General features: G+C 41.1%; 1 protein-coding gene across 3 annotated transcripts; it reads left to right on the top strand.

Moving 5' to 3' along the window:
- The first annotated feature begins 5,907 nt into the window (after positions 1-5,907).
- Positions 5,908-15,074, top strand: LOC118561583. Of its 3 annotated transcripts, XR_004930148.1 has the most exons (7): positions 5,908-5,996; positions 6,675-6,737; positions 8,974-9,051; positions 9,442-9,531; positions 11,385-11,552; positions 11,924-12,016; positions 14,232-15,074. XR_004930148.1 is itself a non-coding variant. In XM_036133730.1 (6 exons), the coding sequence occupies exons 1-6, from the start codon at positions 8,648-8,650 to the stop codon at positions 14,450-14,452; spliced, it is 870 nt and encodes a 289-aa protein (XP_035989623.1). In that variant the 5' UTR covers positions 8,534-8,647; the 3' UTR covers positions 14,453-15,074. The 3 variants fall into 3 exon arrangements, 2 of the variants coding, with proteins under 2 accessions (XP_035989623.1, XP_035989624.1); XM_036133730.1 differs by lacking the exons at positions 5,908-5,996; positions 6,675-6,737 and adding an exon at positions 8,534-8,867; XM_036133731.1 differs by lacking the exons at positions 5,908-5,996; positions 6,675-6,737; positions 11,924-12,016 and adding an exon at positions 8,534-8,867.
- Positions 15,075-16,861: the final 1,787 nt, after the last annotated feature.

The following is a 16,861-nucleotide window of genomic DNA, read 5'->3' on the forward strand; positions in this document are numbered from 1 at the left end:
TGAGCATATCTGCAATTCAGTTGTTAAAAGTCTTCATTCTGTATGATAAAAACTGTAACATTTTTTTTTAGCTTTTGTAATAGGTAAGTCAAATGCTGATATTGTACATTAGTTTCTTTATGTAGTGTTGTCTGTTGTGCATTCTTTTAATGGGGTTTTCATGAGCCCTTTTTGGTTTTTTAAGGAGTTTTTTTGAATACTCAGAGCAGCAATTTGGTATTTCATTAGTCCAGGAGAATTAAATACAGTGCCAGCAAAGGAAACACAATTTGCATACCCCCCAAAAATACTATAGAGCTCGATAGAAAGAAAATGTTTTCCTGTCCTGGGACACAGCGGTCTCTGCCTGGCTCTGTCCACCCACACTAGCAGGAAACAGTGTAAGAAGTGGTGACTTGATGTGAAGAATGGCTAGTAGAGACTGGCTACAGCTTGGCCATGTCTTCTCCCCTCTCAGCATTATTCTAGTGCTAACCATGAACTTTCCTGCTCTGAGGGTCGCTGCTCTGCAGACGTAAAGCAGAGCTTACTGTTGTGACTCTTAAAGAGTGTGGCTATTGACACTGAATAACAGACTTGCTAGATAACCACTGGGTTCCAGTACCAGCACAGCAGCCAGAGATCCCTGTAGTGGAAAACGGCTAGCATTTATCTTTTATCAGTATGTCATTGTCAGTGTTAGCGGCTAACAGCTAGCAGCTAACAGCTAACATCAGCACTTTTCTGTTAACAAATTAAACATCCTTACACAGTCAGAGAACGTAGGCCCCTCTGTCATGCTCACACAGTATTATCAAAGCTAATTTAGCTGTCTCCAAACTCTTTTCACTGTCTTCCTGAGTTCTAAGCTTATCAATTGCTGTTGTTTCTTATTATCACAGTGTTGACGGAGAGCACGGTTCATTGCAGTTGATTTTGCAGATACATTTTCAATAATTATTTAATTATTTCCACAGTTGCTATAAGGTTTGGGTTAGGTTATGATTAGGTTATCAGCTGTAATGGAACAACCCACTAGTGTTCTGCACAAATACTACTGCATAGGGAACAATAAGTGGACTTTTTCCTGTTTAATTTTAAAATTGGGCAATTCTCTATACTTGCTTGTAGCTGTAGCCTACACATATGCATAACTGAAGCCATTTTGTATGGTTAGAGCAGCAATGCAGCAGCCACGACAGAGACAAGATGTGAGGTTCTTAAATGTGTTAAAACTTTTAATCTAAAGGTATGAGTTAGATTGTGAGTTGACAGTGTATGAGCATATCTGCACTTCAGTTGTTAAAAGTCTTCATTCTGTATGATAAAAACTGTAACATATTTTTTTAGCTTTGGTAATAGGTAAGTCAAATGCTGATATTGTACATTAGGCTTCTTTATGTAGTGTTGTCTGTTGTGCATTCTTTTAATTGGGTTTTCATGAGCCCTTTTTGGTTTTTAAGGAGTTTTTTTGAATACTCAGAGCCCCCAAGAGCCTGTGCCCCCTCATAGTGCTCTTTTTAAAGCGCTGCATTTGAACCCAACCCTAACCAACATTTCTTCAGGCCTTTCCTCCAAACATATGCCCGAGGTTGTCAGCAGTATTGTCTGAGGGTTATTCATTTTTGTCACTATTACCACTAAAAACAAACAAACAAATTAACAAAAAGCTTCACATTATATACTGGGCCTCCAAAGTGCTCTCTGAAACTAGGCCAGGAATGGCTTGTGTCCATGAAATGGGAAAATACTTTTAATTATAGGTTACTATTAATTTAGTCAACAACTTGAGGATACTAGGTATTTGATATATTCAATCTACTGAATATATCAAATATCTAGTACAGCCAAAGTAGTAATTACACTGCATCTAGATTATTTAGGTCAATAAAAAGTAAAGGTTTAGAAAGTACAGTATTTCCCTCTGAAATGTAGTGGATTGTAAGTTTAGAGTTGCATAAAATAGAAATACTAGTAAAGTGGGCTAAAGTACTTAGTTAGTGTCCACCACTAGTATAGTGAAACTTTGGTTAAGGAGAGAGACTTTAATGTTAATAATTTTCTAGTTTGCAGTTTAGTGTTAAATATAAAACATTAGTTATTTGCAGCACTAGTCTGTAAAGCTCCCCTGTGAGCTGAGAAGTGGAGAAATATTGTGTGGTCCTCTGCCGAGCCTCAGTTAATGGCCCATCAGCTTCAAAGGGGCCGCCCTCTGCAGAGCAACGCCCTGCCAGCTGCAGCTCTGCAGGTGCACGGTGCGCCCCTCCCCCCCCTCCCGCTCCCGCCCCCTCCCTCCCGCTCTCCCCTCCACACGGCGAGACGGGACCGCAGCAGCAGCAGAGAGTTACAGGAGTTTCAAGAAGCGGGAGCTGTCCGACTCGACACCAGCAGCTGGTAAGTTTTAAATTCTCTTATTTTGATTTAATCTGGCATGATTTTTGAACGATAGGTTACGATTAACAGTGATATTACTCGATAAGTTATGATAAACAGTGATATTTCTCTTAACAGAGTAGTTAGCATAAGCCAGTTAGCGTTAGCTAACCTTGCTAACGCTAGTGTGTTAGCAGGGTTAGCTAACCCTGCTAACACACTGGTGTTGCAGGCTGGTGTTGCTGTCGGCTAATACGGTAAACTACAGGTATTTTATCGGACTGTACCTCTTAAATATAGCCTCCTTTCCTAAGGCCTCTGTTTACAAGCAACAACCTAATTTCCAATGTAATTATTCATGTATTTATTTTTTTGGGACTTGCTTCAGTTTGCACCATTTATTCAGGGCTGTAACGTTACAGTGCGACAGTTTTGACTGCATATGCTATTAAAAATTATTCTATGCAAACTAAAATGGGAGTTTTGCAGCGAGCTCTGTCTCTCTCCTCTGCTCTGTCTGTGGAAGGTGAGGCTGAGCTCCACACATACAACAGGCCGACAGGATGAAACAGACTTTAGGTTTCACGTTATCAAGTCGAGTAGAGCTCCTTGCTGTCATTGGCAACAAAATCTGTCATTGAGATGAAGTTTTTCAAACAATACAGAGCTTATTATACTGATAATGAACTGTTATGAACAGACTCAAAGCAGACATTTACTGTATGTAGCAATTGAGTCTAATTAGCTAAATATATTAAAATAAGTTTTTTTATGAGGCTGACTGCAGCCTGCACCTCCTCTAAAAGCAGCAGTGAGTCTGAGCAGCAGCAAGAGAGGATGCATTTTACCACAGAGCTGTTAACCAGTTTAAAGACCTGTAGCTTTTTTAAACAGTAGTTTGTGTTTGTTATGCTTACTCATGTAAAATTTTAGCAGTGGCATTATCAGCTGCAGCACTGTGCCACTTTTGAAAGCATATAGAGTAAACACTAAAAGATCACACAGGACAAATTATTCTTCAAAAGTCTTGTGCTGTTCCCAAGTGTTGATTCTGTTATGTTATATGTTATATATAAGTTTCTCCTTGTCTCATCTCCTTGCCTCCTTTCCTCTTCCACTCTTTCATCTAGATAGGAGCTTTGAACCACCAAAAGTCTCAGCAGCTCAAGGTGGATTTACCCCCAGAGGAGACGACCACTACCACCATTAACATAAACCAGCTGATAGACATGGACCTGCTCATTTCGAAGAATAACAAGCGTGAGGTGAGCCTGCAAATATTCCAATACCTACAAGTCATATTTTAAATAGCAATTTAATACTCTTTAAACAGTAATATAACAAAAACACAAATGCTATTATCCAACAAATGTAGGCTATTATATTTATTAAAAATATTCAGCAGAATGAACTCGTCACAAACTTTACGACCTTAGTTAGCATACAACAATAAAATATAACAAATAGCCTTGTTTTATTCAAGGTTTTAAAAGAATGAATCTGAAGATTTTTTTGAAATGCTCCTATTATGCAGTAGTTCCCTCTGTCCTTGCACCACCACTGCAGCTTTAATGTGAGCGGATGGATCTTCTGTTTAAGCTAATTACATCTCAGAAAACTACAATTTCTTTGCACAAACAACTTCAGATGGCTATTCAAAGTTACACTGATGGGTTTGTTTACTTCAAAGAAGCAGACATGCTTATTAAAAGTAGCAATCACGTTTCAGTCACATGGCTGACCACTGTATTCAAAGTCATCTTCCATATCATATAAATATTCAGCCATTATTGAGAAAATACTTACCAGTATGCTACAAAAACATTGTGCCTCTGAGTTCATATTACATGGTTGAATTAAGGTACAGGAGCGCTTCAGATTAACTGTAAATGCACTGAGCTTCAGACTAATTGTAAATGCACTGAGCTTTAGACTAACTGTAAATGCACTCTTCTTCAGATTAACTGTAAATGCACTGAGCTTCAGACTAATTGTAAATGCACTGAGCTTTAGACTAACTGTAAATGCACTCTTCTTCAGATTAACTGTAAATGCACTGAGTTTCAGACTAACTGTAAATGCACTGAGCTTCAGACTAACTGTAAATACACTTGAGTTTCAGACTAACTGTAAATGCACTGAGCTTCAGACTAATTGTAAATGCACTGAGCTTTAGACTAACTGTAAATGCACTCTTCTTCAGATTAACTGTAAATGCACTGAGCTTCAGACTAATTGTAAATGCACTGAGCTTTAGACTAACTGTAAATGCACTCTTCTTCAGATTAACTGTAAATGCACTGAGTTTCAGACTAACTGTAAATGCACTGATCTTCAGACTAACTGTAAATACACTTGAGTTTCAGACTAACTGTAAATGCACTGAGCTTCAGACTAATTGTAAATGCACTGAGCTTTAGACTAACTGTAAATGCACTCTTCTTCAGATTAACTGTAAATGCACTGAGCTTCAGACTAATTGTAAATGCACTGAGCTTTAGACTAACTGTAAATGCACTCTTCTTCAGATTAACTGTAAATGCACTGAGCTTCAGACTAACTGTAAATGCACTGATCTTCAGACTAACTGTAAATACACTTGAGTTTCAGACTAACTGTAAATGCACTGAGCTTCAGACTAATTGTAAATGCACTGAGCTTTAGACTAACTGTAAATGCACTCTTCTTCAGATTAACTGTAAATACACTGAGTTTCAGACTAACTGTAAATGCACTGATCTTCAGACTAACTGTAAATACACTTGAGTTTCAGACTAACTGTAAATGCACTGGTCTTCAGATTAACTGTAAATGCACTGAGCTTCAGATCAACTGCAAATGCACTGAGCTTCAGACTAATTGTAAATGCACTGAGCTTTAGACTAACTGTAAATGCACTCTTCTTCAGATTAACTGTAAATGCACTGAGCTTCAGACTAACTGTAAATGCACTGAGCTTCAGACTAACTTGTTTGATGTAAACAAACCCATCAGTGTAAGTCTGAATAACCATCTGAAGTTTTCTGTGAAAAAAATTGCAGTTTGAGATGTAAATAGCCTAAACAGCCATGAAATGAAGAGGCACTTCATTCTAAAAATAATATACGGTAGCCATGTAGTAAACAGCTTTCAGCTGCAGGTCAGTGCGTCTTTCTTGGACCAGGTAGCTTAATCACAGTGCTGTTTCATCGCACTTTCCTGCTGTGTCAAATGTGTGGTCAGATTGATAGATCGTTTGGTAAAAGCTTTAGTCCTACCTGCCATCTCACAAATACTGCAGAACGTTTTGTCTATTCCGTCTACACTTTCATGACTTAACCATTTTAATTTCTCCTGCCATTCTGGTTTAAAACATTGTGTTTGGATAGGCTGCTGTCCCATTCTCTGTTTATTGAGGAGCAGAAGAGCTTGACGTTTTTATGTGGTGTTACTGGCCTCAACGGCCGTTGATATTTTCATTGGCCTGTCAATTACATTTGATGGCCAAAATATTATGGCTGACCTAAAGTCTGAGCATGAGACATTTTTCAGGCATGTCAGGACTGACTGGTATTTGCATGTGCTGACCTCATTTGCAGGGCCAAACCCTCCCTGAAAAGTCAAAAGATCAGGAGGATGGAGAGGAGACAGACGAGCCAGAGGAGGTAAGTGCAGGGGATGTTGCACATAAAGAGTGATGCCACAGATGCAAGCAGGTTAGAATTAGCAGGTTAAAAGCAGGTTACTCAAATTGGGGGAGAGAGAAAGAGAGAGAAAACGTATATGGTTGTGAACACTAATCAGGGCTGTACGCTTACTTTTTTAGGTTGTACTGCTGGAGCTAGCACGTTAAAAAATGTAGTAGCGCACCCGGTTGGATAGTTAAACATGTTTTATTAGTGAAATTCATTTGATATTGATCAGAAATTATGTGAATGCTTATGTTCATGTGATATTTCAGATTTTCTTTTTTAATTCATTTGCAAAAAAAATCTAAAATTCTGGGTTTGGGTTGTCCTCGCGAGGTACTGAGTGGTGATTCCTGAGGAAACTTTTTTTTTTTTTACTTTGACACAAAGCTTCAACATAAGAAATACTAAAAAATTGAGGGTCTGAATACTTTCATGACCCACTGTATATATTAGACTTTTTGGTTGTTACACAGCTGGTTCTCCGTTTCTTACCTATTATACTTTATTTTCTTTGTAACAGTGAAAGCTCAATTTTTATTAATAGTTGTTATTGTATTTATAAGCTGTAGATCTATTTTAACACAAAGTAAAAATGGATTATTCTGTAATTGGAAATTGTATTTGAGACTATGTTTTTGGTAACTCTTTCAGGAAATGGACCAGTGCCCTTCAGACCCAGATGTTCCTCCACTGAAGAGAACTGAGAGTGTCTTTGTAAGTTTGCAGACAAACCAGTGTGTATTTTGAAATCAGTTGTGATGACAAAATTACGAACTATATTATTGTTGATGGGAAAGGCGTAATTGGAAAATTTAAGTGGGAAGTATTTAAACTTACTAATTGAGTCCCATCTGACTTTAACTTTTCTAGCTTACAAAGAAAATGCTTGGGATCTCTGAATATAAATCAATGACAAGCAGTGAAAAAAGTGAGGATGAGTATGTGCCTAGTTCTACACCAGAATCAGAAGTATCTGAGAAAGAACTCAAACTGCTCAAGTCTCCAACAAACTACAGTTCATCAAACTCGGATGTTCGACGCTTGAACAAAGGTCGTGTGAAGCCTGTGAAATGCAGACAGAGCACATCTTCCTCTTTCCAATCCATGGCAGATTGTGAGTTATCCGAATCCTCCAGTGACACGGATGTAAAAGTCTTGAGGCTAAAAAAGAAAAAAAATGGTGGTCGAGTCTACGATAAGAGGCAGTACTGTCTGTACTGTTGTAAACCATATGCCAAAATTGCACGGCACTTGGATAAGAAACACAGCAACTTGGAGGAGGTAGCACGAGCATTCAGTTATCCAAAAGGATCAGTGGAGAGAAAGCTGCAGATAACTCTAATTCGAAATAAAGGCAATCGTCGCCACAACTTTGAGGTCCTGGAGGAGGGTAAAGGGGTGATGGTTCCCTCTCAACAAAGCACTGAACCAGTGAATGCAAAAGACTATTTGCACTGCACATACTGTGAGGCATTACTCAAAAGGAAAGTGTTGTGGCGGCACATGAAAAAATGCAAATTGGCAAAGAAAAGCATGAAGCCAGGCAGAACCAGAGTGCAGTCACTTTGTGCTGCTGGACAGCCTGTCCCAAAGGAGATCAATGACAAAGTCTGGTGCCTAGTAAATGGCATGAATCAAGACAACATAACAGACACAATTCGGCAAGAAAAATATATTCTGAAGTTAGGAGAACACTTCTATAACAAAAAAGGGACAGACAAAAGCCAACACCAATATATCAGACAAAAAATGCGGGAAATGGGAAGATTAGTTCTCCTAGCAAAGACCCATGGCAAGCTGAAAACAATACATGACTTCTTTCTGCCAGCAAACTTCTGCCACGTTGTGAAAGCTGTGAAGATGGTCTGTGGATGGAGTGAAGATACCAGCAGTTTCAAGATTCCATCCTTGGCGCTCAAACTAGGCCATAGTCTAACTAAAATAGCAGATATTGCAGAGTTTGAAGCAAGGATGTCAGAGAACAAGAAGGCCCTTGAAAATGTGATGACGTTCAGGACATTGAAAGAGAATAAATGGGATGAGTGGGTGTCTTCGCATGCACTGAGGAACCTCAGAGAGTCGAAGTGGAATAAACCTCTTCTTATCCCCTACTGTGAAGATGTTGTGAGACTGCACAACCACATTGACACAGAAAGGCCCAAGTATCGATCCAATCTTGAAACTGCACCAAATAAGAGGAACTGGTTAAATCTTGCTAAACTAACACTTTGTGAAGTGATCGTCTTCAATCGTAGGAGAGAGGGAGAAGTTTCAAAGATGTCCCTGAATGACTTCATGTTGAGAAACACCTTTGCCAGTAATCCAGATCTTGATCTTGCCTTGACTGACATGGAAAAGAAGCTCTGCAAATACTTTGAGCGTGTGGAAATCAAAGGTAAGCGGGACAGAAAGGTCCCTGTCTTACTCAGCCCAGACATGGTGTCCTCCATACAGATGCTGGTGAGATATCGACGACAATGTGATGTGCCAGATGAGAATGTGTATTGTTTGGTAGACCTGAGGCAGAAAGTCACCTCAGAGGATCTGATGCCATCCGTGCTATTGCATGTGAATGCGGGGTGAAGGACCCTCAAACGTTGACATCGACAAGATTAAGGAAACAAATGGCAACAATGTCACAAGTTCTAAACTTGAAAGAGAATGAGGAGGACTGCCTTGCAGGTTTCATGGGTCACAACATCAGGGTCCATCGACAATATTATCGGCTCCCTGAAGGGACATTACAAGTTGCGAAAGTTGCAAAGTTGCTTATGGCCTGTGGAAGAGGAGAGCTATCAAAATTTAAAGGCCTGACATTGGACGAGATCAACGTTGATCCAAATGGTAAAACCTCACCTTGCACACACTATTTTATCATTTAATGTGATGGGATAAATGTGTCATAGGTTTGTCATGCTGCTTCACAACATTTTTTGCTGCGTTTATTCAGAGGAAGTACCTGAAGACAGCTCTCTATCTGGAAGTGAAGATGAAGATGTGATGTCGAGTCTATCCTCTAACTCATCAGGTACATTCACTGAACCAGTGGTTCTCGAAGTGGGGTCTGGGCACTCCCAGGGGTTCCTGGGTGTTCACAGCAAGAAGGGGATTATTTTTTTTTCACTTGTTCACACCATAACCCAATTACAGAATGTTTTGCAGAACTATTTTGTCATGGGTTTAATAAACTTTATGTATGTAAAACATCTAAAGCTTTTATCTAATGGGGGTCTGAAGTCTAATCTCTGTCAGTTTTAGCGTCTTTGGGTGGGTTATCAACCCTGCTATATAGTTAAAAACAAAACAGGTCAATGTTGCCATGGCTTGTGTTCTCATAGTTCATGGAGAGGATGATTTAGTATATTCAGTGCTTCAAGTGAGCTTTTCTAACATTGCATCTTTATGTTTTTCCTTGAAGGTCTAAGACCAGTGAAAATGACTAGACCCGTTCACAGGACACCTACAGAGGAGGACCAGGAGTCTGATGCTTCATCACAGCTAACCAGAGGTATTTTAACGGAATAGTTCATCCCAAGTCAATATTCAATCATTATCTATACACCCTCAAGCTGATGAGAAATCCTCTAGTTTTTTAATACTCTACAGGCGAACAGGCTACAGTTAATATTTAGGCTACAAAAATATACTGAATAGGGTGTTTTCAGCTGACGTCACGCTCACGTGACTACTCAGCGCGTCCGCCATATTGGGTGGCAGTCGTTTCGCACCGTTGACCTGCATTGTATGACGCCTTAGGCAGTATTGGAAGTGAACAATGGGGAAAACGTGTTTAATGGTTGGTTGCACGGCCCGTGGAGGTGGAGATCAACGCTCTTTCTATCGCCTACCAGCCGTAATAGTGAATCAGTGTGAAAAAACAAAACAGCTCTCTGAACAACGCCGTCACCTATGGCTGACACGGATATCCAGGTCCGATTTGGACGGTGTTAAGCTGGAATACGCCAGAGTCTGCGGTGCTCACTTTGTCACAGGTAATTAACTGTTAAGTATTTAAAACATGTAAGAAGAATATATTAATAATAGGGCTTGGGCGTTATGACTTATTACTTTCATCGGCTGCCATGTTGACTGCCTCCGCCGCCTCTACTGCCTATTACTACCGCATACTGTACTCCCTCTCTCAGCCATGTTTTAATTTGATTAATTTCACCTTAACTTGATTTCAACCATGGTAAACCGTTGCTGTATTGTGGGCTGTAACAGCGCAACACATGATCGCCATGGGAAAAACATAGAAACGGATTAATTTTCCACCACTTTCCTGCCTGGAGGCGCAACCACGGAGAACAACTGTTAGCGATAACAAAGAGTCGTCGGCTCGCTTGGATCGCGGCTGTAAGTCGACCGAACATAACTTTCCACAGTATCCCGATGTCAATGAGAGTGTGTTCTAAACGTTTGAAACACATAGCAGCAAGTTAAAAGTACATTACATGCGCGAGTGGTTGTTAGCACTGACGGTTAGCAGCTACTAAACTAGCATGTGCCAGAGCCCGTCTGAGCGCAGCTTACCTTTGAACGAGTTACCGTGTTCCCACTGTTTGCTGGCTTTATGATCTGCAGCTCCTACCGGCGCCAATACGATAAATACAACTTAATTTTGCGCTGGTCATTGTTCGGCTTAAATAATTAAAGCCGCGAGCGGCGTCGATCGGCCCTGCAGCCAAGCGCCTTCGCGCACCGCCGGCCGCCAGCCACCGCAGAAGCATGCGACACATTTGCGTCGGATTGTTTACATTTTTACCATCTTATTAAAACTCACCCGTCCACGTATGATGGCGATTTCCTTGATGTACATAACCAGATGTGAACTGGTTGTGAGCCTCTAGATCCTTGTAAGCTCTCATTTCCTCAAGAGTGTGCAGAGGGTTTTTACCGAACACCAGGTAATGCACTATGTCGCCGTGCTCTACATTTGGCCAATCATCTGGATTACGGCTAAACAAGGCACCGTGGAGGGCATAGGGGTCCATATGGTCGATCACGGAACATTTCCTCAGATATACGTCCTTATCTGGTCGCTCTAGCGTGCTGGCGTACTTATCCATTCGCGATACGATAATACGTGTACGACAACTAGAGATAAGGAAGTGTGCCACCCAATATGGCGGACCGGAAGTTGGCCAGTGACGTCAGTGAAAACCCCCTATTATGTTTGAAGTCAACTGTGTGTGTCATGGTTTCGAGACACTTGGATTGCAGCGGACAAGCAGTATGAAGGGTAGTTTTATAGGCTTTTTTGTAACTGTTACCATCACCACCCGTTATATAGATGAATGCTGTGGGATTCCCCACGGCACTCTTTTCAAAACATCATTCTGTCAATCTGTTTGCCTACAGGTAGATCAAGGAACTGGACAGAGGAGGACCATGACTCTGATACCTCATCACAGCCATTGAATCACTGTTTTCAAGATGAATCAAGACCTGTGAAGAAGATGAAACCCACCAAGAGGACACCTAGAGAGGAGGACCCTGAGTCTGGTACCTCATCACAGCCAAGAAAAGGTATTTGACCAATAACCTGTTTCAGTGGGTGTAATAATCCACTTGATACACAATTCAGAATTTTTTATTATAAATTTCTTTTAATATTGGAGTACTTTACTTTGTCATTTATTGGTTTTTAAGCTGTGCTCTAACTTGTCTATTTAACTTTTACCACAACTTTCTGTCTTCAATGTCTGCACCAGGGAAAGTTTCTGTAATTTTATGTGTTTATATGTAATTTGATGCAAGATACACAAATCAATATCCTCATCATACCTGAAGAAAAAACTTAAATTTTGAAAACGTATTTGAAAATGTGCTTTCTTTAAAGTCTTCAAAGATGCAGTGCTTTAAGTTAACTTTTCTATCATTGAATCTCTGTTTTCAAGACGAGTCAAGACGTGTGAAGAAGATGAAACCCACCAAGAGGACATCTAGAGAGGAGGACCCTGAGTCTGATACCTCATCACAGCCAAGAAAAGGTATTTGACCAATAACCTGTTTCAGTGTATGTAACAATCCACTTGATACACGTATTGAGTCTCGTATGCTCTCAAAACACTGAAGAGCTGCGCCCTGTGGGAAAACTGACGGAAGCCAATGAGAGAGCAGCTTCGGGTCATGTGCTTGTCAAAGTTTGAGGGCTTATGTTGACTCATTAGGCCGGCGCACCGCACACAGGAAGTACATATACATTAGTAAAATACCATTTGGAATTGATTTATAATGAATGCTGACAGGTGCGGAGAGACTAACAGGAGCATCTTGCAAACAAATACTTTTTATTTCATAATTATTTTGCATTTCTAAATCATTTATGTTTAATATGATTAAAGTACTTCTTGATTCTGAGATCATACAAGTTGCTATATATTATAAAGTTCATATATCAATATGACCTGAGTAAAAAAAATTAAAAATTTCGATGACAAATTGTATTTTTCAGGCTTTTTATCTCAAGCCTCCTTAAAAAATTTTGCCGCGTGTCACGTGACCGATGACGTAGTTCGTTGACAAGCGTTGATCTGTTTACATGGCAACACGTTACTTCCTGTTTGCAAAACTCGCTTTTCTCAAATTAAAATAGACGGATAAAACATGTTTAAAATGTGTGTTGTTTATGGTTGTTCAGATACCAACAAGGAGAACGTCTCCTTACACACATTTCAGAACCCGAAGAGTCCCGGAGGAGAGAAAGTCCTCGCTCAATGGAACCGCCCAGTAGCCGGTAGCCTCTAAGCTTTAGCCTCAGACGCAGCGCTGCCTCACGAGTCCTGAGTGGAGTGTCTGTCCCACTCCAGCCGAGACAATCTCTGAGCAACCTGAGCCCAGAGAAGCTCTCAGCCTGGGTTTACTAACGCTGCAGCTCCTCTTCCTCACTCCTCACACCGTGGGAGTGCAGAAATCTGGCTGTCACCATAGCAACCTGCTTTGGAGCGACGCGTTAGCCACACCTCCTCTCAGCACAGCCCTGCTACCCCGCAAAACCCCGAGATGTTTAAATCCGCGGTGGGGATATCAGCCCTTTGGGTTGTGGGTCTATCGGTCTGCTACTCCGGCGCTCCAAGTATTCTCTCTGCCGCTCTGCTACGCTGCTGCCATCCTGCTGCTGCCCCGATCCGGAGAATATAAGCGCCGCGGCGCAACTAATAAATGCGCGTCCGGTCTTACGTCTAGATTATCAAGTAAAATTCCGGGAACAAATAATGCTGAGACACTGTGGTTTGTTCTGATAAAGATCCTTTTCTTTTATGTGCTGTTTTGGCGAATTTCAGCGGCCGTGATAAACGATGCCAGGCAGTCGGGCTTTGACGAGTTGTTTCCGTGTTTACATCTGAACCGCGATTATAAAACCTGATTCCAGCCCATTTCGTTTAATCTCCTAAAATGTTTTATTATTATATAGCCGAATTGTAACAGAAACTTGCGCTGTATTTCATGTTAAAATCATCACTTTGTGAATCCACATGTGAACTTGTCGTTGTGTCTCCATTGCACTCTCTGTAGCTTAGCCGGAGCTAAGTCAACGAACTACGTCATCGTACCACGTGACCCAGATGTGGATTTTCCGCCTAGCGGTTGCCAAAGGGCACTTTTGAGTTCAAAAAAAATATCTTTACCAGCGCAATCCCGATCTTAATGCCCCATTTTCTGGAAATAAGTTTTTCCGAGTTGGTCGATTTTAGAATCAAGAAGTACTTTAAGTAAATTTTGTCCAGCTATTTGGAGGGGCGGCGCCTCAGCACCCCGCATTAACCGGTCGCCACCGGTCAGATGTTTGCAACAAACTCAACTGAATGGTTTCTCTCCTTTAGGATCTCGCCACAGACCGTCGTTCTAATGAACTCTCCTCCAGATTAAAAATAAACTAAAATAAGGCATTATTTTATCACAGTGCTTACAGACAGGAAAAACTGTTGACAATTTACGATTTACGATAATTGACAATTTATTTTTCTTATAGAATTTGCAATAATAGGCTTATAAGGATTGAACAACTCATGCTGCCTTTTTTATGTTCACTTACTGTTTGCATCAAAATTAGGGATAAGAATTGAGAACCAGTTCCAGTTGAAAACTGGCTCAATCCATCAACAGTGGCAGTGCAGCCTCTGGACTGTCTATAGTGCACACACACACACATCTATAGTAATCACCCCTACGAACCTTTATTTCATCTTATTTTATTTTTCATAGATTCATCAAGAAAGAAGAGGAAGATGTGGAGCAAAGCAGAAGTCCACGCTGTGGAACAAAAGCTAATGCACAACATTAAGACTGGCAAGGTTCCTGGGAAAGCACAGTGTCTTGAATGTATCCATGCATTCCCAGATGCACTGAAAGGTAGGACCTGGGATGCTGTGAAATACTATGTGAAAAACCGCATAGACACCTGGAAGCGGCGGTCTACGAGGTAACTGCAAGCTCTTGTTTTGTGTTTGAAAGAGCAACTGTTAATGCAGCTCTCACCATTTGATCTGTTGATTAGCTGAACCTCAGAGGTCAGCTTTTGAAGTTCTGCTGTTAGAGAGCAGTGATCTGCTCAGATTGCACTTTATTTTATGCAATTTATTTCATACATAACAGAAATTTTTTTGTACTGTTATGCTTCTTCAATTCATGGATTAGCAAATGTTTTAAAAAGTTTGTTTAACCCTCACATATTGCTCATATTCTGAGTCATAATTACTCTACACCAGGGCTTCTCAATTCCAGTCCTCGCACCCCCCTGCCCTGCATGTTTTAGATGTGTCCCTCCTTCACCACACCAGATTTAAATGATCAGCTCGGCATCAAGCTCTGCAGAGGCCTGATAACGAGACACTCATTTGAATCAGGTGTGGTGGAGGAGGGACACATCTAAAACATGCAGGGCAGGGGGGTGTGAGGACTGGAATTGAATTCATTCAAATATTGAAAATATTTTACATTAATGGGTTCCAATTGTAGCAGTTACTGATCTTTACATTAATTATTAACATTTCTGTATATCAGTAATGTTGCCTGCTGTTAAAAATAAATGACAGACTTTTCATTCAACATTTGTGTAGCTTGTTTGTATCACTCAGCCTATGGTGTTTTTACACTGGGTAGTTTAATTGTGTGTACTGTTAGTAGCTACTACAGTTTTTGCAAAATTGAACAAAGTAAGCAAAGACTGTTTTTGTAACCTCATGTTCCTTTCCCACAGTAAATAACATCATACTTTGCTAACAGCTCAATTATGGCAAGACAATTTCCATTGTCTGGCTCATCTAGTGTATTTGCGCTGCCTCTGAATGACATATTCCTGAAGGCCAAGAAGAGTGTTACATCCAGCAGCCGCTTCAGTAGTGCTTTGTTTTTTTTTTATTTTTGTCTCCATCAATTTTTGTTGTAGGCTGTCAATTCCAGAAGTCTGTAGGAGAGAATGTTGTAGGTTGTAGGTTCTCTCACTCACTTACTCACTCACTCACTCTGGGCCCGGGACAACAGACCGTTTTGTCCCCCCCTATGGGCGGCACCTGGTACCAACCCACTTCTTAAGTCCCCATTGTGTTAGTAAATTTCATATGCAATAAGTGAAAAATTTAAAATGTGAAATCTTAACATTTTAAGCGATATATGAAAATCTAAAATCAAAAAAAAATTTTGGGACTTGGAACCATGTCTGTATCTCATTTAGAAAGGGTGGTCCCCACCGGACACCTTTTTGTCCACTGTCCCCACTGGGGCAGATAAACGAGTATGTGTGTGTGTGTGTGTGTGTGTGTGTGTGTGTGTGTGTGTGTGTGTGTGTGTGTGTGTGTGTCTGTGTGCTGTCTGGCAATGTAGCATTAAGAATTGTTGTCTTAATGCCAAAAAGAGCCCAATGGATTTTACTTCCACAAGTGGAGCCTTACTGCTTTCGCCATAGTGCACCGCTTGATTTATGTATTCAAGACACTTTATTAGATTTTTTGCTGGGACTATTTCATATACAATGGACACTGAAATGATAGGTGAACTAGATCTTGGAGGTGGTCTCCAGGTTGACGCTACATTCCTTCATCCGTCAGGTCGCAGGTCATCCAGTGGGCTCAATCCTCCAAGTTCTCAGGTCACCCTGGTTCCAGCTGCTTCACTGGCCTCATCTGCAGGTACTTCTGGTGGCCCTAACTTAATAAGGACGTCCTGGAGTTCGTGGCAGCCTGTTCTGTTTGTGCCAAACAAGAATTCCTAGAAACCGTCAGCTGGTCTTCTTCAACCGCTCTCCACTCCCAATCGACCCTGGTCTCACATCATACTCGATCTCATCACTGGCCTTCCGCCTTTTAAAGGAAAGAATGTCATCATTGACAGGTTCTCCAAGGGCTGCCATCTACCGAGTCTCGCCAAGCTTCCCTCTGCATTCATCACGATCCGTCTCCTGTTACACTATGCCTTTCGTCTTTATGGAGTCCCCTTGGAGATTATATCTGACCGAGGTCCTCAATTCGTGTCCCAGGTCTGGAGAGATTTCTGCAACAGCCTTGAAACTAAGGTCCAGCTGTCTGCTGGTTTTCACCCTGAGTCCACTTGCCAATGTGAGCGGCTGAACTAAGAACTTGAGGACACTTCCCCCTGTCTCTGTGAGTGCAACCCAACATCCTGGAGCCAACATCTGTCCTGGGCTGAGTACGTTCACAACAGCCACATCTCCGTGGTCACTGGCAGGTCCCCTTTCGAAGTATCTCTGGGTTACCAACCATCCCTGTAACCATCCTCCTTCCCAGAAACCATCCTCCTGTCTGTAAATAGTCATTTGAAGAACTGTAAGAAGATTTGTAAGTCCACCTTGGCCAGAACTCACGATCAGAATAAGAAAG

The sequence above is a fragment of the Fundulus heteroclitus genome, unplaced genomic scaffold (assembly GCF_011125445.2).
Source record: "Fundulus heteroclitus isolate FHET01 unplaced genomic scaffold, MU-UCD_Fhet_4.1 scaffold_671, whole genome shotgun sequence".
Lineage (NCBI taxonomy): Eukaryota > Metazoa > Chordata > Actinopteri > Cyprinodontiformes > Fundulidae > Fundulus > Fundulus heteroclitus.